Source organism: Centrocercus urophasianus, unplaced genomic scaffold (assembly GCF_019232065.1).
Source record: "Centrocercus urophasianus isolate 14NV4802_14NV808 unplaced genomic scaffold, USGS_Curo_1.0 seq_24, whole genome shotgun sequence".
In the NCBI taxonomy this organism is placed as follows: domain Eukaryota; kingdom Metazoa; phylum Chordata; class Aves; order Galliformes; family Phasianidae; genus Centrocercus; species Centrocercus urophasianus.
In genome coordinates, this window is record NW_024884800.1 from 2,197,984 (window position 1) to 2,224,987 (window position 27,004).

The 27,004-nt window shown below is 51.4% G+C and overlaps 2 protein-coding genes across 8 annotated transcripts in view; one reads left to right on the forward strand and one right to left on the reverse strand.

The window, feature by feature from the left end:
- Positions 1 to 5,050: 5,050 nt before the first annotated feature.
- Positions 5,051 to 19,132, reverse strand: NONO (non-POU domain containing octamer binding). 3 transcript variants are annotated; one of them, XM_042825488.1, is made up of 11 exons: positions 19,054 to 19,132; positions 18,520 to 18,655; positions 15,828 to 16,021; positions 14,585 to 14,886; positions 12,571 to 12,666; positions 11,394 to 11,590; positions 11,162 to 11,246; positions 10,310 to 10,412; positions 9,345 to 9,387; positions 8,582 to 8,691; positions 5,051 to 6,087 (listed from the first exon to the last, which is right to left on the reverse strand). In XM_042825488.1, the coding sequence occupies exons 2-11, from the start codon at positions 18,644 to 18,646 to the stop codon at positions 5,950 to 5,952; spliced, it is 1,395 nt and encodes a 464-aa protein (XP_042681422.1). In that variant the 5' UTR covers positions 18,647 to 18,655; positions 19,054 to 19,132; the 3' UTR covers positions 5,051 to 5,949. The 3 variants fall into 3 exon arrangements, with proteins under 3 accessions (XP_042681422.1, XP_042681421.1, XP_042681423.1); XM_042825487.1 differs by having other exon boundaries at positions 15,828 to 16,048; XM_042825489.1 differs by lacking the exon at positions 19,054 to 19,132 and adding an exon at positions 18,875 to 18,952 and having other exon boundaries at positions 15,828 to 16,048.
- Positions 19,133 to 19,245: 113 nt separating this feature from the next.
- The window catches only part of ZMYM3 (zinc finger MYM-type containing 3), a 30,860-nt gene continuing 23,101 nt past the window's right edge, over positions 19,246 to 27,004 (forward strand). For 2 of the 5 annotated variants that reach the window (XM_042825482.1, XM_042825486.1), the window contains exon 1: positions 19,891 to 19,970. The gene's annotated coding sequence lies outside the window, so the exon portion shown is untranslated. Of the gene's footprint in view, positions 19,266 to 19,398; positions 19,426 to 19,890; positions 19,971 to 20,475; positions 20,525 to 27,004 lie in introns of those variants that run through there. The other 3 variants (XM_042825485.1, XM_042825483.1, XM_042825484.1) reach the window with 3 other exon arrangements.

Here is a 27,004-nt window from a genome sequence, read left to right on the forward strand (position 1 = left end):
GCACGCAGCGCCTTTCACTCCAACAAAAATCCCATCAATCTCATCCCCGTCCACGGTTTCCCCTCTGTTTCCCCGTAGTTTCCAGCACAGGAGCCGGGTGGTGGCTTTGCCTATCTTTGGAGGCAGCTGGAGGAGGTGGTTGGTAACCGGAGAGCCGGCCAAAGATGGACACGGCAGCTGACGGGGCACTGCTGTTATCTGCAGAGGCATTCGTGTCCTGCCCCCGTGCTCCAGCACACGCAGGCGCCCAGCAGAGGGGATGTGAGCTGTGGGGCTCCCCATGGGTGGGCTGAGTTCTGCCAGTGCCCACATCCCACCTGCATCTGTGCCATCACGCTGCTGGTGCTCAGCTGCGTGTGGTTGCAACACCTGAGCTGCTGCAGGGATGGCTCTCCGTTCATTTATCATGCAGAGACGCAGCTGAAAGTTTCCTGCAAAGGGAGAGACTTTCTAGGTTGAAATCCATACCGGTCCCTGCACGATCATGTGCTGGACACAACGCATACGGCCCAAACATCCTCAGTGCAGGGCCTTGTGCGACCCAGGGATGGAATCTGTCCCTGTCTGCTATCTCTGCCTGCACCATCATCATAGACGCGTGCTAAATGCTCCCCATACCCAGGGGATGTTTGCTCAGGCTCCTTGCTCCCATCCTGGGACCTGGGATTTCCTCCTATAGACACGAAGTCCTCTTGAGCTGAAAGATTTTACTTAGTTCCTACAAACGTCTGAAAGAAAAGTGTGTTTTTGTTGTTCCTGTTTGTAGAGACAGGCATTTCCTGGGTGCTTCGGAGCTCACAGCAGCCACCCAGCACTTCTGCTGTGGAACTGGCCCTGAAAGAAGCCCTTGGCACAGCCCCAGAGTGTGCCCTATGAGCAGTGCAGCATAACCGCCCTCTGAATAACGCAGTGCTCTGAGGCGCAGGGACCCGAGGGGCACATAGAAAAGCCAAAGGGCTCACTTCGTTCCCAGGAAGCCAAGCAGAGCCCTGTGACAGGGAATGCCCAGCCAAGGGGCTGTGTGCTGCTATAGGGTTTCAGATCTCCTTGTCCTTTCTGTCAGCTTCAGTGTGGCCGCAGCTGTTGCCGTCCCGTGCCAGCAAAGATTTGCAGCTCAGGTTACTTCGTGGAGGAAATGCTGAGGCGATGCTGGGGCTGAGCACTGCGGAGGGCCTGGCAGTGGGCAAGCAGAGCTCCCCAGCACCAGCAGAGCAGCAGCTGGGCCGTCCCTGTGCGCCTGCAGGAAATCAGGAGCGAACCACAGCACTGCTCCATCCTCGCTGCACAGCTGTGGGTCAGCAGGGGGGGAAGCGAGGCTGCCGGAAACCACATGTGCACAGAAACACCAACGAGCTGCTGTGTCTGCAGCTCCCGGCCCAGCAAGGATGAGACCAAAGGTTGCAGTGTGGGGACAGGCTGAAGACACCCATTGCTAAGCAAGGATGGGCCGCAGGGGTCCGTAGCAGAGCCGGTGCCTTTGATGTGCTTTATGGATGATGGCAGGAAGGAGATGAGAACAGACGATGGCAAAAGCACAGCATGAGGCTGCGCAGCCCTCGTGGCTCCTCCAGCTCTGAGCTGGGGCTGTCAGCAGCCGTGGCCCCGTGGTGCTGCAGCCCATCCTGACCCGGAGCACAGCTCCAAGCACAGCACAAGTCCCTGGGCTGGCCGTGCCTTGGGAGCAGCGTGCAAGGAACGGCCAGCTGGGGATTACAAATAAAGCCCCTTTAGCTGATGTGCAATTAATTTGATAGAGCAGAGAACAAAAAGGAGATAGAGAAATTGAGCAAATCGTTTTAAAAATCCTTTTTTTTTTTTCTTAAATCACCAAAAGGAGAACAGTTTGCCTGGGACTGGTCTGCCCTCGTGCACAGTGCTACCAGTGGTCTTCAAAACCAAAGGTGCTATGCGTGCTGGAGCAACAACATCAACTACAGATGGTGATTTGCATTGTTTGGAAAGCTAAAGGAGAAAAAAGTTTGTAACTTTTGCAACAAGTACCTTGCAATAAGTAGCATAGGGCACAGCTATAGCTGAGGTGTCCAGCTCAGAGCTGCAATTTTGAGCTTGCAGTACTGAGCATGAAAGCAAATGCAGCCTCACGAGGCAGTGGTGTGCCAGAAAGGAAAAACTCCAGGCACAGATCTGTGGGTGACCTTCATCTCCAACCATAAACACTGTCCTGCAGCTGGGCTGTCACCCCAGCACTCTGCTCTCACTGGGTGAGCATGCAGTGATACTGGGGCAGACTTTTCTTGCTGTATTCCAGGCTGATTCTCGCTCCCCAACGTAGTTCCACCTCCTCAGAGGTGAGCTGCTGCTTTACTCTAGTGCTCACTCACACAGACACTATTCCTTACCAGAAAGCACAGACAGTCCTTAGCAAGGAACTGCTCCAAAAAGAATCAAGTGCAGCCTGAAGATTCACTTTTTTCACTGGGTGCTCACCCTCAGCTGGCACCCAGCATGAAAACCTTCCTTTGGAGGGTGCTGTTGCCTTGAAGCAGTCCCTACAAGCATCACACAGAGCAGGGAGGCCAGGCGCAGTGATGGAAGGAGGCCCCAAAGGCACAGCTCCGTCAGGGCTGAGCTGCACTGCTTTCTTGCTCTCCTTTCAGTCGGCTCTGGCTCTCACAGCCATCAAACATGGGGAAAAAAAAGGGGGGGAATGGTGGCTCCGTTCAGCACGGCCACAGGAAACACCTTCTTTTGGAGTTACGAAGGTGGTTCGTGAGATAAAACCACCATTTGTGGCTTTCTATAATAAAAGGCAGCTTCTGGTGAGCTCCTGCGCGTCAGGAAAAAGAAAAGGAAATTGCTGTCTATCTGATGTGACAAAAGTACTGGTTCCAGCTGGATTGTCCAGATACACTTTGAATGCACTCATGCAGTATCAGTTCGTGATGGATTGAGGGCTGTACGAGTGCATTTTAACCAAGTTGATCAGGAACAAAAGCAAAAGGCAGCGGTATCTCCTGTGACAGTTGAAATACTTTCTGTCTGCAGCTATTTAACAGCCAATGATCTGCAGAAGCACGCAGTCAGACACACTCTTTTGCTCACTGGCTGCATTTCAGCACATCTGGGCAGTGCTCAGACAGAACCCACTCTGTAGAGCTGCAGCAGCTGCCCTACCCAAGCAATGGCAGCAGCAGTGCTTCGGCAGCTCCAGGGTCTGGAATTGCTCTGGAGCGATGCAGCCCCTCTTGTTCCTGCACTCTGCCTTCAAAGCTTCTGCACTGCAAGCAGTCCATGGTGCCATTCCTTCCTGCCGAGTGCCTCTGCAAGCAGCAATAATGAATTCCTTTATGATTCCCTTCCCAGATCCTCAGTGCAGGTTTTCAGTTTCTTTCTTCTTAGATGAGAGCAGCTCTTCCCAGCACTCAGTGGATGCAGCTTTAGTTTCTTCCTTTGCTGTCAACAGATCCTCCATTTTCACTGAAACCTGTATTAGATGAACATTGAGCAGTGCTAAATCTACCCCCCTTTGCTACATCCATTTTCTCCCTTAGTAACCTGCCCATCCTCACCTGACACTTGAGGCAGTGGCTGGAGCACCCACATACTTGAGCTCTGTGGCTTCCCTAAGGATCACAGAACGGCCCGGGCTGGAAGAGACCTCAAGGATCACGAAGCTCCAACCCCCTGCTGCATGCAGGGCCACCAACCTCCACATTTCACAGCAGCCCAGGCTGCCCAGGGCCCCATCCAACCTGGCCTTGAACACCTCCAGGGATGGACGGGGCATCACAGCCTCTCTGGGCAGCTGTTCCAGCACCTCACCGCTCCCTCTGTAAAGAACTTCCCTCAATACCCAACCAAGGCAGGGACTTCTTGCACAGCTCACTAACAAACCAAGCAGAACAACAGGCAGAAGACTGAGACAACGCACACAGTTGAGTGTAATTTCACAGCTTCTTTTTACTATTTCATATTTTGGAATCAAAATATCTATTTACCAGCCACTCTGCTTTAGGGAAAGCCTGCCAGTGACATTCCAGCCAGGAGGCAAAGAGCAGAGGCAGCTCCTCCACGAGGAGAGGCATTCTAGCCACATTTTTGGGGCTCTACTCAAGCAAAGACAGGTGAGAGCAGGTAAATCATAACCCCTCTCAGAAGTGCCATTAAATGCTGTATCACCCAAGCATGCCAGATGCTCATGCTGCTGCTGTCAAACATGGAAATAAGCAATGGAAACAAGAGCAGCAGCTGTAATCTCTCTCCAATCGTTTATCAATCATGCAATTACAGGCTAATTACAATTAATCAAGTGACAGGTGTAAACCAATGAAAGCCTTCAGAACAACCATCTCACCCCTATTTTAACAGGGCACCTACAGGCCAAACCTGAGTTTCTAAAAGCTGTTGCCTTGGCACCGCATTCATCTGACAAATGCTTTCATCTTCCCTATTATTTTTAAGTCTGTAAGGCAGCTCCTCATGCTCTAAGGCTGCAACTCTCCCACACTTCTCCATCTAAAGCTCTTCCTAAGCTCCCCTCTCTGCTCTCCCCTCTCCCCTGCCTCAACTCAAGAGCTCTGACTAAAGAACAGAGGCAGAGAGGACTCCTGGCCCTGCAGATTCCCTCATGCATTACACAACATCAAACACGCTGTCGCCACTGGCGGTGACAAGAGCTCAGCTTCCTGCCCCAAGCAGAGGTCAGAGCCCTACAGAAAGCCCTGCGTGCTGCTCAGGCTCTGACGTGGCACAAACAGCAGCGCCCTGCTGTCAGACACGGACTGAACGCCGCAGTGCTGGTGATGCACCAACAAGTCTCACGTTCAGCTTCTGTGCCTGCACTGCAGCCATCACCCCCATGCATCACAGCTGCTCTTATTTTACTCTTCAGTGCTGAAGTTCTCATTCCAAAGCACAAACAAAACTCACTGGGAAACTGTTAGAAAATTCTCAGGGCTTAAAACCCCATTTATTGACCAACGCAGGATTTGCTTCATCATCTGATGCTCGACTTACTGTAATCCACACACATGCATTTTAGTGAAAAAAAAAAAATACCCCAAAAACAGAAGAGACAGCACAGCAGATAAAAAAGGCTTAAAATCCACTTTAATAATGCATTCCTGTAACATTCCTCAGACAAACTCAAACTTGTTAGTGGGACAATTACAGCTTGTGTTCAAACAGTTTACACTAAATGAAAAAATCTTGTAGTACTTCTACACAAAAGACAGGCAAGGTTAAGATTATACAAACATTTGTTTCAGTTAAATCTTCAGCATGAGATACAGTATCTTTTGTCCAATAGATTGTACTTTACTACCAGTAAAAATAAACAGCGATACAACACATTATCAAAAAGTTCATCCCAACCAGATCCTCCCAGCCACTCCGGCTGCACACGACGGTCAACTACTTTAAAGAAACAGATGGTCCAGATAAAAAGAGTAACTACAAGTTAGGAGGAAAAAAAAGAACAGAAATAAAATGAACATAAAGATCTCTCCAATTCACTGTATGATGGATCATTTGGAGCAATATCAATTTACAGAATCACGGGAGCTGCAAAGTACCCAGATGCTGCCCTGGTTCTCCAGAGAATCCTTCCCTGTGCTACACTAAGGAAATAATTAAAAAAAAAGAAGCCAAGACTTACTGCAGTTGTATTTAGTTCTGCCTCAGGACTCCAGCTGCAAACAGGACACCTGGAATGGTGAAGGCATCGCAGTCCTTGCCAGATTTTACCGTTAGAGAACAACGACGGCAGCCTCCCTGAATCCATTTTCACATTGAAAGTGTAGGAATGCACCACATGAAATTCTCTATAAAACGTTTCTCAGTCAGACTGCACTCCCCTCATCCTAGAGTGGCTTAACCAAAGCAGGCCCTAATCGACTATTCGGACACCCACCCCCTGAGTAGAACCCTGTACGGCCTGCCAAGATTCATTTCCTCTGTGGGGCAAGTGCAGGGGGCAGCTTCATCCTGTTAGTATCTGCGACGCTTGTTGGGGCCAAATTCCCCCCCTGGATTTCCTCTGTTGAAGGCAGGAGGGTTCCCTCCCATGGCTCCCAGGCCTTCCATCGTGCTGCCCTGCCCAAAGCGATCCGCAGGCGGTGGTGGAGTCTGTATTGAAGAAGCAAGATGGAAGACAGCAGTTAGAAGCCATTCTGATTGGTTCAAATCTTGTCCAAATCCTGCCATTTCCATTTATCTTGCTATAAACTACCCTCAGCCATCAAAACTGACCCCAAATCCGGGCTGAGAAGGCTCTAATTGCAGTTCAGCATTGCAGGACCCTTCCCCACGTATCCTGGAGTCGAGCATACTGGAAAGCAGCTCATACACCACCCCCAGCCACTGCCCTGCTGTGGAACGTGTGAGTAACAGTCTGGGAGAGGAATTTACATTTCCATCATATTTCCTCACCCAAACTGAATGTAAATGAGGAGCAGCACACTGATAATGCAGCACTATCACAATCCAGACGTAGACAATGCTGTGAATCCAAGATAAGTCTGAAATAGTGATCCTGTGGCTTGCCCATATCCCTCTATTTCCATTCCTCGGTTCTCCCACCTCCCAGTTAAGGCAATGCTACTGCACAGCCTCTTCCTTCCAGCAGGGAGAAGAGCAAAGGATTGCTCAGCTTGGAAGGTACCTCACAAAGTCCCCATCCAACCCTTGCTCCAAGCTGAGTCAGCTGGGAGGGCAGATCAGGTCAGACACAGCTTCAGCCCATCTGGTCTGAAAAACACCCAAGGACTGGAATGCAGTGACTCAGTAAGTCAAACTAAGCACCTGGCCTGGACAAAGTTACCTAAAAAACTATCCATCTTTCTGGCCATTGGAGAAACAGCCCATTGCTTTTGGTCTGGGTGGCCTTACTCCAACATACTGATCTTAACACATTTTCTATTGTTTGTTTTGTTAGTTTGTTTTGGTTTTTTTTTATTTAAACAAGGATTATGAGCTGCTCAAGATGAATAAACCTGACTGGAAGAGCTGCCCTGTGAGAGGATCAATCCTCTGTCTGAGGGACAGGGATGACAGATGCCACCAAAGCAATTATCTGTTGCAAAGCTCTGCAGTAAAGCCCTCAATGCCTACCACCAGAGCTCGAATTCCTGAGCACTGTCCCTCCTTCCCAGTACAGCTACCAGGTCACCCCCACCCCACTCTATTTGCTTCACTGGACTGAACTTCACTTGCAAAATAAGAAAGCTCCCACAGTTGCAAGCTGCAGACAGGGAGCATCACAGCTTTATTTTCATAGAAACAGTAACAGCCAAATGAGGGCCAGCAGTTCGATTCCCTCACCTCGCCAAGGCAGCCCTCAGCACAGCGCCTGTGTGCAGACACGGCTTCCCCAGTCAAACCTGACACCCCCAACAACTCCCACAGAACCTGAAGCAACACTTTTACCTCTCCTTTGTAACAAGCCAGCACACGCGCACAGTCACCATTCACACTGAAACTACTAATGCAGCAACTGTAACTCCTGTCTAAACACCCTGATGTTTCATTCCATCTCAGTGGTACCTCAACGTCCCCCAGGATCAGATGTTATTCTTAGAAGCATTTTTCCTACACTCCTATGGAAATTTAGCAAACAGACTTTTTGCAAGCTAGCTGCAGCACGCAGTGACAAGTCTGTATGTTTCAGAACAACAGATTTCAGCTCCTGTCAGCACTGCAATTACGTTCCTTCGTCACTTCATTTCATGTCACTGTTACTGAAGCAGTTTGAGGGTTTCCTACGTAAGAGAAAACAAGCCAACTTTTCTCATCTTTTGCAAAGGATTTGTAATGAATGGAACTTCTGATTTCCATGAGCTGTATTGAAATTCTAAATTTGCATTCAAAACTCTCCCTAGGCCTTTCTCTTCATAAGTCAGCAGTGGCATATCTCAGCTGGGAGGATGCCTGAGGTTTCCAGACACTTAAGGTCTGTACGAGTGAGGACCACTGGAGGTCAATGGGGTGTAAACCTGCACTGTGCTCACAAGGATCTGGAGATCCACCCTTCACTTTGGTCAATCAAGCACTTCAGCTTTCTTTGCTCTACAAGAAGAGTCACAGAGACCTTTTGCAAATATATGCAGTTTAAAAATAAATTCTATATAAAACCTAAAAAAAGCAAATACATAAGCATAGCCACCACTGATTTCTTGCTCCTCACTTCCTAAGCAAATTATCTGAACTCATTTCTGCATCCTCATTATTACTGTAATCATTTCAGCTTATTAGCATGGGAACTTAGTGTTTTCAGAAATGAGTTTTGGACAGAGCACTCCTGAAAGCTCAGCTTTATGCCTCAAGATCCTTTGTCTCCAAATATTCTGAGTGCTTCCCAATAAACCATTTAAGAAATGGCTACGAATGACTGCTAGGATCCTTCTAACAAAGGTTTTTAGCAGTACCTACATTTGAAGTAACATAAGAAGGATGCCATGGTTAAATCCTCAAAAACACCAACAAATAGCAAGATGAACTCAGACAGATCTCAGCAGCAGCCAGGTATTGGGTCTGGGGGGGCAACAAGCCTCAAGAGCACAGTGCTGAGCAAGGGAAACAACGTCATGCACGCTTCAAAGGTGCACAGCTGGAGCTGCATTACCATTCCCATGGCTCCATCGGGTATCATGGCTCCAGGACCAGCTGCAGGAGGCGCAGCAGCAGGAACGTTGGTGCCACCCATCGCCCCTCTGTTGTTCATCCCAATGGTACCTGGAAAACAAAGCCTTATTTGTAGCAAACAAAGAGGAAGCCGGGGTCTCCTCGTCGCTCCAAAACCACAAAGCACCACGTGAGCTTCCTGCAGTGCTGGATGCAGGGACAGAGTCCTGATTTACTAACGAGCACTATTAGGTCACGATAAACTGGTTTTGCATTCCACTGTTATCTGAAGCTACAGCAAATTCTGATGGTCACCATTTCCATGAACCACTGCTCCACGGCCTTCTCACTCTTATGCACAAGGCCTGAAACTCCAGATCATGTAGTCAAAACATGGAAAGACACAACTGAGATTACTGCCTGGGATCAAGGGCAGGTTGGTTCACATTGTACCACTTTCTTTATCAGTACACATTTCTTATTCACATATGGGTCTGACAGCAATTTCAATCAAGACTTCTGCTCACTGAGCTTTCATATCCATACTGCCTCGCATGCAGCTTTTGTTGTATTTCCTGTAGTATGATTGCTTCCTGTCACTAAACTTAGAAACTGTCACAGTAATCCTCTTCAAGGAGCAAATAAAACAGAACCACTCAACAAGTCAGGGATTTTTGTAGAGAAGAAAATAAACATGCATAGAAATGAAGAGGGCCACAAAAAAACCCCAGCAACAACAAAGAAAACCATCAGACCACACTTACCTCCCATTCCCATCTGTCCCATTCGCATGTCTGGTGGCTCCCTCTGGAAAAGAGAGACTCATTTCAAACAATGAAGAAAACGAATACGTTGTGTTCTGGGCTCTTTGTCACTGCACAGAAAAGTCATTCCTAGGGTGTATTTCAAGAGCAGATCTATTCTTTCATGGTACAACATCGAGCAGCAAAGCAAAGCTACGTGGAGGGACTGTACTAAACTGCAGCACAAAGAGATACCTGACACCTGCCTGGTGAGATCTGCTGAGCAGCAGTAACACACTGTAAAGAATCAGTGCTGCTACTTCCTCAGCATAGCTAAGAAGCTTTTCAGCTTTTCCTGTTGGAAGGAATTCAAGCTTACATAACAAATATGCAGCACTGGGCCACTTCTACAAAATGCCAGCCAGTGAGCTTAGGGCACACATCACACATACACCTCACCACACAGCCAGGACCTTGGGGGGGCTTTCAAACGGTAGATAGCAGCAGGACAAGGGGAAATGGCTTTAAATTGAGAGAGGGAAGATTGAGGTTGGATGTCAGGGGGAAGTTCTTTATAGAGAGAGCGGTGAGGTGCTGGAACAGCTGCCCAGAGAGGCTGTGGATGCCCTGTCCATCCCTGGAGGTGTTCAAGGCCAGGTTGGACGGGGCCCTGGGCTGCTATGAAACGTGGAGGTTGGTGGCCCTGTGTGTGGCAGGGGGTTGGAGACTCATGATCCTTGAGGTCCCTTCCAGCCCAGGCCATTCTGTGATTCTGTGTGACCTACATAAACAGCAGTTGGACAGTAACTGCATTAGCTACATTCTCCAGACAAAACTATTAAGATTCAAGGGAATCAACAAGTGAGCGTAGGACGTGGTGAGTACAGAGTCTCTCAACCAACATCTTAAGTATTCACAGAAAGCCCCATGCTGGGAAGGGCAAAATTCTACTGATGTGGATGCAGTGGGGAAGGGGCCATTCGTACCGCATCGGCAAAGTTCCCCTTGAAGCCTTCCTGCTGGCGCCTCATCATCTCTTCCTGCTGCCTTCTCATTTCTTCCTCACGGCGCCTGCGTTCTTCCTCTTGCCTGGAAAAAAGAGGTAAGGATGCTCAGCACAGCACACACCAGTCATTTGCATCACAGTGCTGCCTAGCAGGCTCTCGTTTTGGAGACGTGCAGCTTTAACACCACGGTTCTGCTGAAGCTGTAAGACATTAGGCACCTTGTGATGAAAACAAACATCCATGAGCAGTTCTCAACATGCTCAGTTTTAAGGAATTCATTATAAAAACAGACCCAAGCTCACCCATGTACACAGCAGCTCCAAGTACGTGCTAACTATGTGCAATACAGTGCAGAAAAGCCAGATACTTCTCAAGCTCCTTGTATTACAGAAGTAAACTGGAGGACCACATGGAGCTCCTTACAATAACCCTGAGACAGCGAAGAGCTGGAATGGAGAGAGAAATCTCTGAGACTAAGTTACCTCCCAAATGAGAAGTCAGATAAGATACCAGATGGGGCTTCCCATCCTGCAGCATTAAAGCTGCTGCGCAGATTCTCATTTTTTGACTCTGCCTTGGTCAAGGAGCTAAACTGAGATAGAGAATTAAAACAAACAAAAAAACCCAACCTAATACTACGCAGCGTCCTTCACCTTCAGAAGGAACTCTTCCATCCTAAACCAGATGTACATTCCCCCTATTAACAGAAAAGGCCAGAAACAACAGCCCCTCTTTAGGTAGCAATTAAGTTGTCAGCTTGAGCAATTAGTGAACTGGAGAAGCTTTCTTCCGTATCATAACAGACCCACAGTTTCAGAACTGCCTCCTTACCTGATTTCCAACTGTTTACGCTTCTGTACTTCCTGGTTATGCAATTCCTCCATCCTCCTCAGTTCCTCCTGGCGTCTCATTAAATCTGTGAAAGACGACAGATCCGCAGTTGGTTAAAATCAAGCAGCCATGCCACAGCTCAGCTTCAGCAGCCTCCATCAGCCTACTGAGCCACTCCTCCTGGGATGCTGGAGGGCCTCGATCTGCCATTGCAGTTATCTCAGACTGGTACCTTGCCTCATGAGCATAACTTGGTGCTCATGGCGAGCTGCTTCCATTTCCATTTCCAGCTTCTCTCGAGCTTCCTTGATGTTACGGTCTACCTGCTCTTGCTGCTGCTTCTCCATCTCTATTAGAGCCTTCCAACGCATGGCATACTCATACTCAAAGCTGCCAGGCTGTGCAAACCGAGGAGGTTGCTCACGCTCCCTGCCAAGCAAGGAAGAGCCAGTGAATGCTTCAACAAAGCGAAGAGGAACTAAGAAAAAAATAACTGTTTGTGTGCAAATGCAGTGGCAGATCCTTTTGTCAGTTAGAAATGCGTCTCACTGCAACAAACAGGAAACCTCTGTGCCCCCTGTTTTTGCACAAATAGCTGTGCTTTAGATGCCACTTCTTCCCCCCTCGAAAAACTGCTGTTATTGAAAGAAGAAATTTAGGCAGAAAACAAGCGCCCTTGTCATCTCCCATACCAAGTAATGACACACTGTGTTCCTAAGACACCAAGATACTGGGTGAAGGAAATTCAGACATTCTCTTGAATTTAGAATTCTCTTGAAACAAACAGGCTTTGCTCCTGCTGCACCTCTTATGGACAGGTTTACCCCAGAAACACACAAAGCCCAAAGTTCACCTTGCTGATTTCTGCACCCCTGCACCTGGAGCATGCATCTCTTCCTCATGCATCCTCAGGGCTCCTGCAGCTCTCATTCTCCTTACTTGTCCAATATATGACCTCACATGGTTTGCTGATTCCACTGCTGTGACCACACGATACCTGCTTACACCAGGAAGCCTTCAAAGACAGTGGCCTTCCTCCTGCACAGCTCTATAATCCTTTAATGCTCTTCACACTATTCCTTCTGTTTTCACTGTGACTTTAAGTCTCTTTTTTTCTCCAGACTGTCCATAATGCTTAGAGCTAATAACTTAAGTCTCTGTTTCAGCTTCTCATCCAACCAAGGAGAACACACCCCAACCTGACACCATTTTCTACTCCAAGAACAGAAGCAGACAAACACTTATAAGGAAGTACATAGAGGCTGCCAGTCTCATCCAGCAGAGTGGATCCAGAAACACCACTTCGTTTCAGCTCACCAGGGCAAAGGAACAGTGCATGAGCACCTTCCTAAGGCTCAAGCAGGACAGTGTCCTGGAGCCCACAGTGTCCCCCTATGGAAAGCACATACTTGTGATATTGCTGGTTTTTGATGACAAGTTTTTCTGGTAGCCCCTCTTCATCATCATATTGATCCATGGGCTCCACAGTCACAGGCCGAGGGAATCTATAGAGAAAAAATGAGATGCTTTGAGGACAACTCTAGAATAAGCCTGCATTACAGGAAACCCTGTACACAAAGTCTGAACCTATAAAATATTGCTTTTAGTGCTGCTCAATGAAATTCAGAGCAGTCAGGGATCTGAACCAAAGTGAAACCTGAATTTTCTCCCCTTTTCCTCCCTTGCTACATGACCAACCACGGGCTGTGCATGTCCTGTTCACAGCTGCCTATGGTGAGGAGTAACACTACTCCTTGCTGCAGATCACTGGCTGTCCCACTCACACCCTCTTGGAGAGATCACCACGTGCTGTTTGTTACTGCCAAACAGCAGAGCTCTGCCAGCTCCTGGTGGGCCCTGCCTTAATCTCCCTAGAAATCCACTGGCATGCTTCACAACAGACACTGCACCTGAGAGCTTCTGCCCTCCTCATCACTGCGTGAAGAAGAAAATTAATTAGTAATACCAATTATCTCACAATCAGCTTCCCACTGCAGCACAGACACCACTGGCACCCTCAGCTTCTCTTTCTTAACCCATTTGCCACAGCTTTGGAAATGGAAGAAGCAGTCATGCCATGCTGAGGAGCAAGCAGTGCTCAGGCTCCAGTAGAAAGACAGGACATGAGAGGCTGAAGGTCCACAGCAGTTTTCCAGCTTAAGCTGATATATGCCAGTATCAACTGCCTTATTTTCCAATGTGAACTCATCTATTCCAGCCAGCTCATGTAGCTGCTGCTTTGTCCTCGTTCATGGCAGTAAATAACTCCAATCACAACCAAACCACATGTAGAAATAAGCAACAAACTGGCTCCCCATCCCACATAATAAAAACCAGTGCAGAGTGCTAGAAAAAGAGCGAGCATTGCCCCCCAGGTGCTCTCTCTTACATACTGGCAGTGCTCAATTTGTTTTCATGGTTCTTTCAGACTACATATTTCTGAATCAGCAAGAAGGCAGGGAGTAAATAATGCAAATGAACTGAGAGAGCCCGAGAGCACCCTGGCAGCAACCCTGCTGCTGAGAACTGCAACTCCAATGGCTGCTCCCAAAGAGTCTCAGGCAGGAAACTGCAATGGGAAAACAAAACAAGAACAACAGAAAGCTGCTTTTTGAAACTGAATGCATTGAATACTGCTGTGCCATACACAGCTTCCCACCCCCCAAGAAAAAGAAGTGAGAGCACAACGCTCATAAAATTACTTCTGAAATTATCAATACAGCTCAACTTCAGGCAGTGTTTCATTATTAAATACTAGGGACACACACAGAAGAAACAGTTTCTACTCTCAAAATACCAAAGATGGCCAACCACCCCCCATTTTTAAAGCAACAAGGAGTGCTCCATGGAGATATCCAGGGTCAGTCACTCACTTGTGCACATTCACATGATGTCCTCTGTTGCCTTACGATATTTAAGCACAAGGAAAATGATTTCATTACTGCTAAACCCAGAACAACCCATCCATCTGACCAGCAGCTCACACAGAGCCGTGCTCGCAGAGCAGCAGACCAGCACTCTGTCTCAGCAGCACTCACGGCGTGGATCCCAGCCCTGCACCAGTGTGCACAATTAACACCCTGTGCTGTGTTTCCAGCCAGTGCCATGGGTGGTTTCTGAAGCACCTCTTGCTTGTTACAAGATGCTTCAATTGCTCTAAGGCACCTTTATCTACCAGGAGCTCACTGGGCAGCTTTGCACGCTGACCCCACCAGCAGGCTTTCCAAAAGGAAGATTTGAGGCTCGAGTTTCAGCATATGTTCATTCCTGCTGGAAAAGAAGCTAAGTAAAATTCTCCCTGGGCAAACGATCTCTTGCCCCACTGCTCATCTGCCCCCACTGCTTCTAGGAAACATTGCTCACAAGCCAACAGCACCCATCAACCTGCACACATCCATACAACTCCTCGCCCTCCACACTTACGTCGTCAGCAGGAAAGAGCCATCACTACATCTGTCCAGGGCTTTCCTGGCAGCAGGCTTCCCTGAGAACTCCACAATGCCTTTCCCAGAGGATCTCCCTCTGTCATCCACAATCACCACAGCCCTTTCCACCTGGCCAAACACCGAGAAGGCTTCCTCCAGGAGCTCATTGGACACGAACTGAGGCAGGTTCCTGACTGTCAGCGATGCGCTGTGGCACGCAAAGCGCACCCTGAGCTGCTTCCCACGGAGAGGCATGTTGTCTAGTTCCACTTTTGCAATCTCTGCCAGAGTGCGAGTTTCCTGAAGATAAAAAGTCACCATTGAAGCTCTCAGAGCAGCATGGAATCAGCTACGTACACAACTGTCACAGACGTTTCCCCTGAGCATTTCATTGAGAAGACAGCATTTTAGAACATGCCCTCATAGCCATTCTCTGCTGTCAGTGGCTCTGAAGACACACGTAGAGTTTGGAGGGGAAGAAGAAACATTAGATGGAAGCCTTATCCAGTAACCAGTAGTAACAAAGCAAACGAGTTATCATTATCTATCAGATGTAACTCAATTAGAGCAACAGTCTTCTAAGAAATGCACTTATTAATTTGTTTTAAATAGTAACAATTAAAGTGTCACACATTGTTCAAGGAAACTTGCTGTGTGACAATCCACGAAAGACATCCCACTCCAGATTCATTTACATCACTGCCAAGAAGTTTGTGCTACAGTAAAATGCCCAAGACTCTGGAACTTCCCACTTACAGTGGGGCTTTCAGACAGACAGCACCTGAGCCACAGGTCTGAGAACCATTCTGTAATGTCTGCAGCTCACTCTCCGCCCTCCCAGCCATATTTCAAGGTGATTATCTGGAGGCTTTCCCCCACCTCCAAAGCATTTGTCACCCCAGTAATGCTGTGTGATGCTCTGTGTTCACAGACACATCACGTTTGTGCCTTTCCAGGAGACAGAAGTCTACCTGCTCTGTAACAGCACTGTTCATGTTTTCCTTCTATCAGCTGATTCCAGAATAACTCCACTAATATCTCTGCACCCTGCCACAAGCTGCCTGAATTCACACTCCTTACACCATGCTCCAGACAAATCACTTGGAGAAGCTAATCCATGATCCCAGGTCACTGAACACCAGCAGCAGGCTCAGTGAGCAAGATATCTGCACATCTGTACTCGCAGCTCCCCTCTGCTGTTCACTGCCACCAAAACAGCCCTAGGGCAGCAGGGCACTCACCAGCCTGATGAAGCCAAAGCCTTTGTCCTTGTGTATGAAGACTTCCCCTGCCTTGCCATACTTCTCAAATAACTTTCTCATCTCTTCCTCTGTAATGTCTGGGGGCAGATTGCCCACAAAGAGGCGGCTTCTCTGGGTGAAGGTTTTTTCCCCAGGTTTCCGGAAATTCTTCAGGTCGATGGTCAGGCCTTCATCTGAGGGGAATAAGGTACACAGCTGCTCTACAGTTGGGGGGATAAATTCCATTAGGTTTCGTCACAGTGAACACAGAGACACAGGACAAATACAGGCAATACCACCCCCTCACTCAGGTCTCAAACCTCCCCAGCCATCTCTTCAGCAATAGGAGGATTCTATTTCACAACAAAGGTTTTTCTTAAAGAAAACCTGCCTGAATCTCATCAACAGCAGTGAAATACAGTTTAGAACTGAAAAAAAAAATAACAGAAATGCCAGAGCTTGGAATAACGTGAGAGTTTTCACTCAGCTTTGGAGATCTGCCTAAGACGACTGGTCCACAATAAAAGCAATTGCAGTCACACTACAGGATTTTGCTGTTACAACCTGAATGATTACAGGGAAGCTGCAGTTCGACCAGCAATCAGATATTTCGCTGCAAACAACCCAGAGCACCAAAAAGAAATACGCAGAGGAGTTAATTTTGCTCAGATGGGTGACATTTTAGATGGATGGTACTGAACAGGATGGGATTTGGGTTCCAGAGCCTTGGGTTCCAAGCTGAAGAGAAGGCTGGGATGGTGAAAATAACAAAAACATATAAACAGCCCCTTAGGTGAGACCTCAGACAAATTACAGAGTTTGTTACACAAAATCTGTATTTCCTAAGTAATGCCACATCTAACAGTAATAAACAGCAGTGCTTACATCAACACCCTCAATCCCACATGCACTTTTTAGCCCTCAGTTCAGCAAGAATCCAGCAGGACCCTGGAAGCTGCAGATCCCACGTGAAGGTTGCCTGACTCTGCCCCCTTTCTTAAAGGCATAGAGGAGCCCTCCACAAGCTGTGGGAAGGTATTTCACTCTTTTTAATTCCTCTCTTCTATTTATTTGACACCAGCACTCTGCACATCGAGCCCTCCCCCAATTGCTTTGCAAAGGAGACACTTCATGGCCACAAGAAATAAACCCAAGTGGTTTGATTCAGACAAGAGTGTGATACTGACCAGAATGGGCTGTGCATGCAGACAGTGGCTAAGGACCACACTTTTATGAGTACAAACACTCCTGTACAACTAAAGAAGTGAGACTGACGTATCTATAGAGAACAGTAAGTTCTTTACATCATGCAGAAATCACAAGTGCTTTGTTCTGTGAACTTCTCCAGGCCACTACCAAAAGTATTTGGGTTCAACTGCAAGGCCTGTGATTTAACTGAGCATCACTGTTCCACCTTAATTAGATCAGAGGGATGCAAGATGCAGGCTGCCCCTCCGAGTTGACCTCCTAAGAACACACTGATGACTGCTGTAGTGTTTCCAGACTAACTGGAAGCACAGCAGTCTGCCACCCTGTTCCACCATCTCCCATGAACCTGCTTAACAGGATCACTTCATAAAAAACCCATGCATTTTTTATTAGCCTGCTGTCTGCCTGCATGGGGGTGAGAGGGGTTCCTTTCAACCTGCAAGCAGGACAAAAAAAAAACAAGGGAACCGTGCATAAGGAACACAACTGGAGGGGCAGTGAGCTCAGAAAACGCTTCTGAGAAAGCGAAGCACAGGTGTGACTTTGGGATCTTTGTTTTGAAAACTGAGCAGAAAGACTTCAACAGAAAAAACTGGAATACAACCAGAGCACCTGCTCCCATCCTGCCAACACGATGGGGCTGCACTGAACTACACTTGTGGCCCACGGGGCCGGGTTGGACAGGGCTCCATTAGCACACAGTGCTTCAGCTCAGAACCACTCTCTGAACACCAACTGACGGAGCTGCAGCCCGCGCTGATTAAGAACTCGGAAACACCCTCAAGTAGAGAAAACGCAGCACTGAGGGCAGCTGTTTGTGCACAGTGAGGCATTCTTACGTGCTCCTGAGCATCTCGGGGACCTTCCATGGTAAAACTGAGTTTTTGTGGCTGTGAACAACAGTGCTGAGGGGAACAAGGCTCAGTGGGCACAAGTGGACATGATGAGCCCAGAAATCTTTTATAAGATTTACAACCTAAGCGATTCTACGACTCTAAGGACAACTGTGTCTGCAGAGAGAGCAGCTCTGCTTCCTTCACATTTAAGGAAAAGCGCATTGAGAAACCCTTTTGTGGAGAGAGAGTAAAAAAGGAACGGGCTGAAAGCTGCCTGAATTCATCTGCAGGGACAGAAACACCACTAAGAACTGAAAGCCTTCAAAGTGCATGCGAATTTCCCCGGAGAACCCCGCACAAAAAGGAACCCTTTTTCTTCACCCAGAGGGTGGTGAGGCACTGGAACAGGTTGCCCAAGGAAGCTGTGGATGCCCCATCCCTGGAGGCATTCAAGGCCAGGCTGGATGTGGCTCTGGGCAGCCTGGTCTGCTGGCTGGTGACCCTGCACACAGCAGGGGGTTGGAACTAGATGAGCACTGCGGTCCTTTGCAACCCAGGCCATTCTATGATCCTACCAACCCGCACAAAAAGGAACCCATAGATACAACGAGAGCGGCAGCCCCAATCCCAGGCGCTGCGGGACTCACTCTGGCTGTTGGCCTGCTGCCCGTTGGCGGGGATGGAGGGCGGCGGGTGCTGCTGGTGTTGGTGCTGGTGCTGCTTCCGCGGCGCATGGTTTTGTTTGTCCATGTTGAAGCCCTTGTTGCCCTGCATCTTGCCCACCTGCGGGGGGACACGCACCGATAGGCGGCGGCTCCGAGGCTCCGCGGCCCCGAACCCCTCCGGCAGCGCCTCGGCGAGGCTCGGCGGCCGCGTGCGGTGGCGGGGCGGGGCGGGCCGCGCTAGGCCGCGGAAGGCCTCGGCGGCGGAGACCGAGCCGGCGCGCCCGACCCCGCGGCGGAACGGCCCCGAGCGGTGGCCCCGCACCGGCCGCGGCCTCACCTGGCGGCGGACGGCGGCGACGAGGAGAATCGCGGCCCTTCGGCCCCGCAGCGGCCCTGAGAGCAGCGCGCGCGCGGCCGGAACTCGCGCAACCTAACCTCGCGGCCTCCACCCGCGCTCCCATTGGCCTCCCCGCCGCGAACGCCGTGCTCCCATTGGTCGCGCGCTCCGCCACTCACCGGCCTATCGTGGCGGGGCGGGCCGAGGCGGGCCGGCGGCTCTTTGCGAGGAGCCGATTGGCCGCGTTTCGGCGGCGGCCCGCAGCGCGCGCTGCCAATCACCGCGGCGGGCATCACGCTGGGTTGAGAGGCGAGCAGAGAGACAAAGGAGACGAGCGAGCGGCCGGCGGGCGCCGCGCAGGCGTTGTGAGGCGAACGGCCGCACAGGCGCAGTAAGGATCGAGAGCTTTAAAGGGACCGCGGCGCCTTCGAGCGCGTGCGGCGTCGTGCGCGCGCGCGCGGTGTCTCCCCCCCTCCACTCTCCTCACGACCGCGTGCGCGTGCCCGGGCGGGTGGCGGGAACGCCGTGAGGGGAGCGGGGCAGCCCGGCCCGTAAGTACCCGAAGCCCGAGTGGAACCTGGGGTCTCCTCGCGGAACCGCGGGGCCTCCGGGGACCGTCGTCGGCCACGGGGCTCCGCGGGGCGGCCGCAGGTGCTCGCGTTCGGTCCGCAGCCGTTCAATAAAGCCCTCCGCTTCCCTCAGCGACACGCAGCGCTCGGGCGTCCGCAGCCCTCACGGGGTTCTCCTCGCCTCCGCCAGCCTCAGCCCCGCTCCCCGGAGACAAAAAGCGAGCGGGCGGCTCCGGGCACGGCAGGTGGTTACGAGCAGCGTCCCGAGGCGGGGCGGGGAGCCCGGCGGCGTCCCGGGCGGGGGGCGTCGCTGTGGGGGGAGGGGAGTCCGCGGTGGGGGCGGGGCGCGGGCGGCGGGCGCGGGCCGGGGGCTGCCCCTCCCGGGGGCGGTGCCGTGTCCCGGGCCCCCGCGGAAGCCCCGCCCGGCCGCGCTGTCACTCACCGCCCCGGGGAGACGCTCCAGCTCCGGGGGAGGCGGCGGTGGCGACGGCGCCCGGAGCGGGCCGGGGGGCTCCTCCCGCGTGGAGGTAGAGGCGGGAGCGGAGCGGCCGGGCTGGGCCACCTGGGGCGGCGGCGGACTCGGGGCCGTGCGGCGAGAGGGTTAACGGGGGGGGAGCGGGACGGCGATACGCTGTGCGCCGTGCGAGCAGTCCTGCGGGGATAGAGGTGCCCCGTTCCGGTCCGCGCCGCGTCCCCCGCGCAGCGCCGTGCCCCCGCCGGGGTGCGGCCGCTGCCCGCGCTCGGCTCCGCGCTGTCGCTTCTCGCGGTCCCGCTCCTCCGATCAACTCCGCTCCGGGTTTTCCGTCCGCCCGGCGGAGTGCGGGGCTGCCGCGCCGCTCCCGGGCTCCCGTTCCGTTCCGCGTTTTTGAGGCCGCCGCTCAGCGGTCAGTCTCGCGAGCCCCGGCCCCGCCGCAACCAATGGGGATCCGTCCCTCGCTTGGCGCAGCCAATGGGGAGCTGTCTCCCCCCCACCCCTGGCTGCGGCGCGCTGAGGGCTCCGAGCGGCGCCTCCATTTAAAGGGGCCGCGACCCGAATCCGGGCTCTGGGCAAAACGGGCGGCGCAGCGCTGGGCAGCCGCAGGTACGAACGGCGCCGCCCGCGGGCACCTCCATGCGGACAGCGCGGGGCCGAGGACTGAAAGGCATGGGGTGCGGCGATCACATCGAGGCGCCCTGTGGTGGGGGGCCGTTGCTCGTCCATGGGGGGCGGGGCGGGCGCGTGCGGAGCGGGGTCCCGGTGGGGGGCGGGGTCCCCCCGCAGGATGGGGGGCGGAGCGCTCGCCCCGCGGGAGGAGGCGGGTTTGCCGCTGGGCGAGGGGGCGGGGTCGGCTGTAAGCGCCCCTGCCAATGGTGGCCGCTGGGGGGCGCCGTAAGGCGGGGTGGGAAGGTGGCAGCGCCCCCTCGCGGCCACCACGGGGCGGTGCGCTCCGCCGCGCCGAGGCCGGGCGTGCCTGCACACAGTCAGCGCTCTGCTAACGGGAGCGCGGCCCGGTGCGCGTGGTTCCTTGGACACGGCGTCTGTCTGCCCGTCCGTCCGCGAGAAGGTGTGGGAGGCCCCTGAACCCCGTGCATCGCCCTGCTCGGTAGCGCCGGTGCCACGGCCCTGGCTCTGGTTGGCACTGACAGGGCTGGGAGCTGCGTGCGGCCGCACGGGGACAGGCTCAGCTCTGAGATCGCTCGATGGGGTCAGCGTGGAGTGCTGGTGGGGACGGGAGGATCAGCCTCCTGCTCAGAAATGGTCTCTGGGGTCTGCTGTTGTGATGAGCTGCTCCGTTCCTGCTCCTTCCTTCCCTCAGCCCTAGCTCTCATTCAAGGCTGTGATGTATTTATCTCTCGCTGCCACTGCATTCCCCAAGAAGACTTCAGACCTGCCTTCTCTCAGATCGCCCTCCGATCCCAGGATCAAACCTGAGATAAGAGCTCAGCTCTGCCCCCGCCCCCAGGGCTGCCACCTCTCAGCCAGCAGCTGGTGGCTCTGCTTGCTGTACTCCCATACTCTGCCCACACTTCCCCTTCGTTTGGGGGATGCAGCTTGGCACAGCCATTGGCGCACAGTGATAGCAGGGCACACCTGTCTCTTGGCAGCCCTGGCATGGAGTGAGGGGCCGAGGCTGAGCCCACAGCCTGCCTTGGGTTGCAGATCCTTGTGAGGTGGCCAGTGGTTTGGGGATGCACGGCCCTGATGGACATGTGTGCTGTCAGAAGCCTCTTGTGTAGAAGGCGGTGAAAGCAAAATGAGGGAAGAATGTGGTTGGCTGCAGCTATGACAATTAGTCTTGTTATCTGGATGGAGATTGTGTTAGGATAGCATTGTTTTAATCTTGGTAGCGTGTTCAAAGTGCAAACTTCTTCCTTCCCCTGCTGGCAGCACAGGTTGGGAAAGGGCAGTACTTGAGACCGTCCTTCCCAGCCCTCTTTGGACTCAGCCATTGGTCTGTGCAGTGCAGCATCACTGCAATCAGTTTTACAGCTGTATGGGGGTGAAGCATCCCAAGGCTGACACTGCTTTTAGGGGACCCGATGATGGGGACCTTGTAGAGGAACCTGGGACTGCAGGAAGGGCTGACTACATCTCATCTTGCTCTTCAGTCATTTCGGATCTCTAAGGCTTCTTAAGGAGAGCTTTGTTTTGCTCTCACAGGTACGTTCTCCCTGAGAATTCTCTCCTGTTGTCTCCTCTCTCTTCCCACCATGATAAGTTTCAGGCAGAAAACAGGAAGAGGACGGAATGGGCTTCAGGTCTGCATCCCAGCTGCTCACAGCAGAGCTGCCTTCAGAGGAGGCTGCTGAGGGCTTTGTCTTGTTGAGCTCTGAGGAACTCCGGGGCTGAGCTGCCCCTCATGTCCCTTAGGGTTCCCAATCACTTGCTGTGCATGGAACCCCCCTCTCCTGCTCCCAGCTGGCTGTGACTTCTGTGGGGAAGTCCAGGACTGTGTTGGGTGCTGTGACGTGCTCCAGCCGCATTTAGCGACAGGAAGAGAGATGGGCATTTTTCTTGGACCAATCTCCACTTCTGTCTTTTAATCAGCACCTTAAGGTCATTAAGGCAGCTTCGTCAGGTGCTGCTCAAGTATGCTGTGCACCTCCATGCTTTTTTTGCTGGGCATCAGGTGGTGCTCACACAGGTTTTTAACCCCTTGTGTATAACAGGGATTTGGCAGATGCTGTCACGTGGCAGGCGGTGAGTCTTGGAAGCAGCGCTGCTTGTTCATTCTGCAGACACAGAGCAGTATAAGTAGCAGGAGTTTTGCTCTCTGACCTGATCTCTGAGTGGAGTTGGTTCTTGAAGCTGAATTGCTCTCCAGACGCCAGGTGTCAACTGCTAAGGCCTCTGTTTTAACACAGCCAAACAAAGAAAGTTGTGTTGGACTGCACGTAGACTTGTTGCTCGTTTCTCTGCTGCAGGGCCTTGACACTTACAGCCTGGGGGATGCTGGTCTCAGGAAAAGATTTGAGAGCATCCGAGCAGCTTCAAACCGCCACCAGGATGGCATCCCTGATGGATGAGTGTGCTTGTTTTTGTTGTCATGGGGTTTAGTGCTGTTACAGAAGTGCTGGATTAATAGCAGATGATGATGGTGTGTGTGGAACGTAGGCAAGTGCCTTTGAAGTGCTGTAAAAAGTCTTCTGGTCAGTGTAATTCCAGACAATTCTGCAAGAATTTGGAAACTTACCTTTCTCCTGCTTGAAGCTAAGATGTCATTTGGGGAACACAAGGTCAAAATTTAGTCTGGCTGGTCCTGCCTTTGAGGAACTGGCAGGGAACCCCTGGTGTTCTACAGCATCCCCTGCTCTGTGGTGGAAGGTTTGGGCCCTGTTGCTGCTGTGGATGTCTGCTGTCACAGGATCATAGCATGGCCTGGGTTGAAAAGGACCACGATGACCGTTTGGTTCCAACCCCCTGCTGTGTGCAGGTCACCAACCAGCAGCCCAGGCTGCCCAGAGCCACATCCAGCCTGGCCTTGAATGCCTGCAGGGATGGGGCATCCACAGCCTCCTTGGGCAACCTGTGCCAGTGCCTCACCACCCTGTGTGAAAAACTTCCTCCTCATATCCAACCTGAACCTCCCCTGTCTCACTTTGAAACCATTCCCCTTGTCCCATCACCATCCACCCTCACAAACAGCCATTTCCCCTCCTGTTTATATGTTCCCTTCAAGTACTGGAAGGCCACCATGAGGTCTCCCCAGAGCCGTCTCGCCTCCAGGCTAAACAAGCTCAGTTTCTTCAACCTTTCTTTGTAGGAGAGTTGCTCCAGCCCTATAAAGCCCAAGGCCTGCACCCTAAACTGATGCTCCTGATGGAGAAGAGTCTGGCTTTGGCCTTTGCCCCCTGGTTTGGGGCTGTTGGACAGCCATCATTGGTGTCATGGGGGTTGTCCAGCTTTGACTTCCAGCCCTTGGAATCTTCTTGTGCATTTGTCATTCTGAAGGCTCCTTTGCTCAGGACCTTTTTTTCCTTTAATTATCATTTGCAGGTGTGTCACATCTCCCCATTTCTTTCCATAATGAAGTAGGTGTACCACTGGAAGGTGTTAACATCCCAGCTCTTCCAGCATCTGTCTTCAAGGAGCTGGTGATGGCTTAACGCAGTGCTGTGTGGCAGCGGGTTTGGATGGCACCAATGGTGGTGTGTGCTTTGAATAATGACATTCTGTTCCTTTCTGGAGAATTTTCACTGGACTGAAGCCTGTCTGTAGCAGCACACGTGGTTCCCTGGCGATTCTTTATAAATTAATTTGCTTTAAAATGAGTTAGCCAATCTGTAATAAATGTTTGCAGCGCTTCAATCTGCAGGCCTATAAACTGCCTGGATAAACTCAGATAAATGGCTGTGATGAAGTGAGCTTTTACCCTATCTGTCATTCAAGGTGCAATGGTTAATGAAGACGTGCTGCTCAGGACCATGCTGTGAACGTGTGGTTGGTGACAGCAGGGTGGGATGTGCAGCCTGCAGTCGCTGCCCCTGTGCTGGAGGAAGGCAGTTGCAAGGCAGCTGCGCCCTTCTGCATGCAGCAGAGGCTTGCAGGCATTGCAACAACATCATTCTTCGTTTTTTTCTCACTTTCTGATTTTAATTAAATACTTGATGGTGGCTCCTCATTTTTTCCAGGTAGGCCACGTATTCCCCTGCTAACAGTCAGCTGAATAAAGGCACTCAGATGTGGCAGATCTGTGCTGTTACAGCACCAGCGATGTCTCTTGTACTGTTTTTAACAAGCAGGTCGCCAGGTGTTCCTGGCTGTCCCCATTGAGCTTCCTGGTCCAAGAGAAGAACCTTGTGCCCTCTTTGGTGGAAAGCCAGGGCAGGTCTGCTCTTACACATGGCTGGGTTTGATGTTCTGAGCTGCACCCCGTGCCAGTCGTGTGTTGGTGGAATCCCATGGCCTCTCTGGAAGCTCTGGGTGCTGCCTGAGAAGCACTGTGCTGTTGTGTAGAGGGCTTCACCCTCAGCTTACTGCTCCCAGGAGTTACACTTGCTGACTGTTCTGGAGAGGATGGTGCCGAGTCCCAAGTGAGGAGATCCCAAATATTCAGTGGGGCGGCTGCACCCTCTGCAGCTGAGCAGGATTGCAGCAGTCTCTTCTTTTTAGCAGAGTCGTGCTCCAGTGTGCTTCCCTTGTTGCCAGGTATGTGGCTGGAAAGCAGGAGGATTTCAGGCAGACGGAATGAAAAAGGAAGTAGAAATGTGGCAGATCATTTCAGCATCTGCCAGAAACAATAAGCTGTTATTCGTCTGTTGGAGGTAGTGAGAAGAGACCTTACCAGGAGGTGAAGTTCACGTTCAGTTGGCAGCATGACTCGCTGTGAAGCTCAGCAGAAAGTCTGGATGAATTGGAAAGCCTGGGGCAAATAAAGCAGTGTTTCTTACCTTGCTGCAGCTCAGCAGCTCTCATTTTCTCAGGTACAGTTCAGCTTCAGAGCAGCCGACAAGGCTGGAAAGCATCCTTCTCTCCTGTCCTATGGGCTGCCTCCTTGATCCTGAGCAGCTAGCAGCTAAAAGTCACCGTGCTGTCAGGGAGACAGGATTGCAGTGATGGGCAGAGACATTCCTCCTTTCCCACCCAAACTACTTGCAGCATCGTTTTGGGTCCATCGCCACACAGACCTCCTCAGCTTTTCCAGATTATTATAAACAAATAGCAAAAGTCAGCGCCTCTCTGCTTCCCTATCTCCTTGTCATGGATTTCTGCTGCAGCACAGCAACTTCTTTTTAGAACAAAATGGCAGATTGCAGAACGAACTGCAACGGGAGCTTTTGGAGGCACAGAGCATGAGCTGCTTCAAAGCAAACCCACAAGGATTCATCCGGAGATGTTCTCAGTGCAGCTCAATCCAAGCAGTTCTTCAGCAGCTGATGGTCCTGTTCTGTTTCTTACGCTCTCTCCCCAGGTATCTGTTCTTGTGGCAATAGAAACGAGGTGTTTGAATAGGCCCAGAGCCTGAAGGCAGTGCTGAGGCTTACGCTGTTGGAACCACGTGCTGTCAGTCTATTTGAAGAGCACGTGGCTAGCACTGCAAGTTGGTTGGTTTTCATAGGCTGTTGCACTGTCCTCTGATTCCTTATGCTCCAGAATTTTTCCCAGGGTCTCTCCATATGGTCGGAACATCACCTCAGTGATGTTCACTGCATCGACTTTCTTTGTTCATTTGGGTGGCTCGACCTTCCTGCTGTATTGCTGTAAGGTCTGCTGTCTGTCAGGGGAAGCAGGGGACGGCTTCCAGAAGGAAGCACAGTTTCTATCAGGAACAGCAGAAAACACGTTGATCTGGAGAGGATTCTCACAGCTTCAAATCCTCATGGCCTCCCTTTCAAATGTCTCTGCTTCTGTTTTGCTTTGTTCTTCTCCCTGTCATCCACCTTAAAGCACACGTTATGTTCTGCATTGCTGTGGGATTGGCTCGTTCTGGAGGCTTTGTCTCCCGTGTAGCTGGAGGAAACGAATGGAATAATCAGTCCTTAGTGATGAAATTTGCTGAGATGCTGAAGATGACAACTTCTGTGCTTGTCTGTTGCTGAAGCAGAAAACGTCGCTGTGTTTTTTAGATAAAACAAAGAGATAATGACCTGTAGAATCCAATTCCCCGAGCCCTGCTTAAATGAGATTGGGAAGTCGGGTACGTTCTCTATCCAAATATTTCCTATTTTGTTCTGAGCGAACCATCTGTGAGGGAGCCTCGGTGATCCTTTCAGGGGGAAGGATGTGAAGAACCGATCAGCCATCACCACTGAGATTATTTCATCCTTCCTTCTGTAATGGTATAGATGGACCGTGCTCACAGTAAGCCCAAACGAGCAGCAACGCAGAATTTTCTGCTTGGGAGCTCGAAACAGTGCCAAATTTAGGATTAGAATGATCCTGGTGCAGGGATAGGCTGCTGCCATATCTTCTGATCACATTGCCTTCCTTCCCCACGGTGTGGAGTTCAGCCTGTTTTGGGGACATGATGCTCCATCGGTTCATGCTCTGCATCGCCCCTTGCAGAATCCAACTCCCTTTTCTTCTTCAGCTTTTATCTTTTCATGGAGACAGAGTGCATCATTAGCTGATATGAATGTA

What these genes read in the sequence shown, in the direction of transcription:
- NONO (XM_042825487.1), bottom strand. Translation starts at nt 18,646, where the DNA reads ATGCAGGGCAACAAGGGCTTCAACATGGACAAACAAAACCATGCGCCG. An exon ending in AAAAACCAGCAATATCACAA is followed by an intron (nt 11,591 to 12,570) that starts GTATGTGCTTTC and finishes CTTGCTTGGCAG; the next exon opens with GGAGCGTGAGCAACCTCCTC. An exon ending in CCGATGGAGCCATGGGAATG is followed by an intron (nt 6,088 to 8,581) that starts GTAATGCAGCTC and finishes TCTTCAATACAG; the next exon opens with ACTCCACCACCGCCTGCGGA.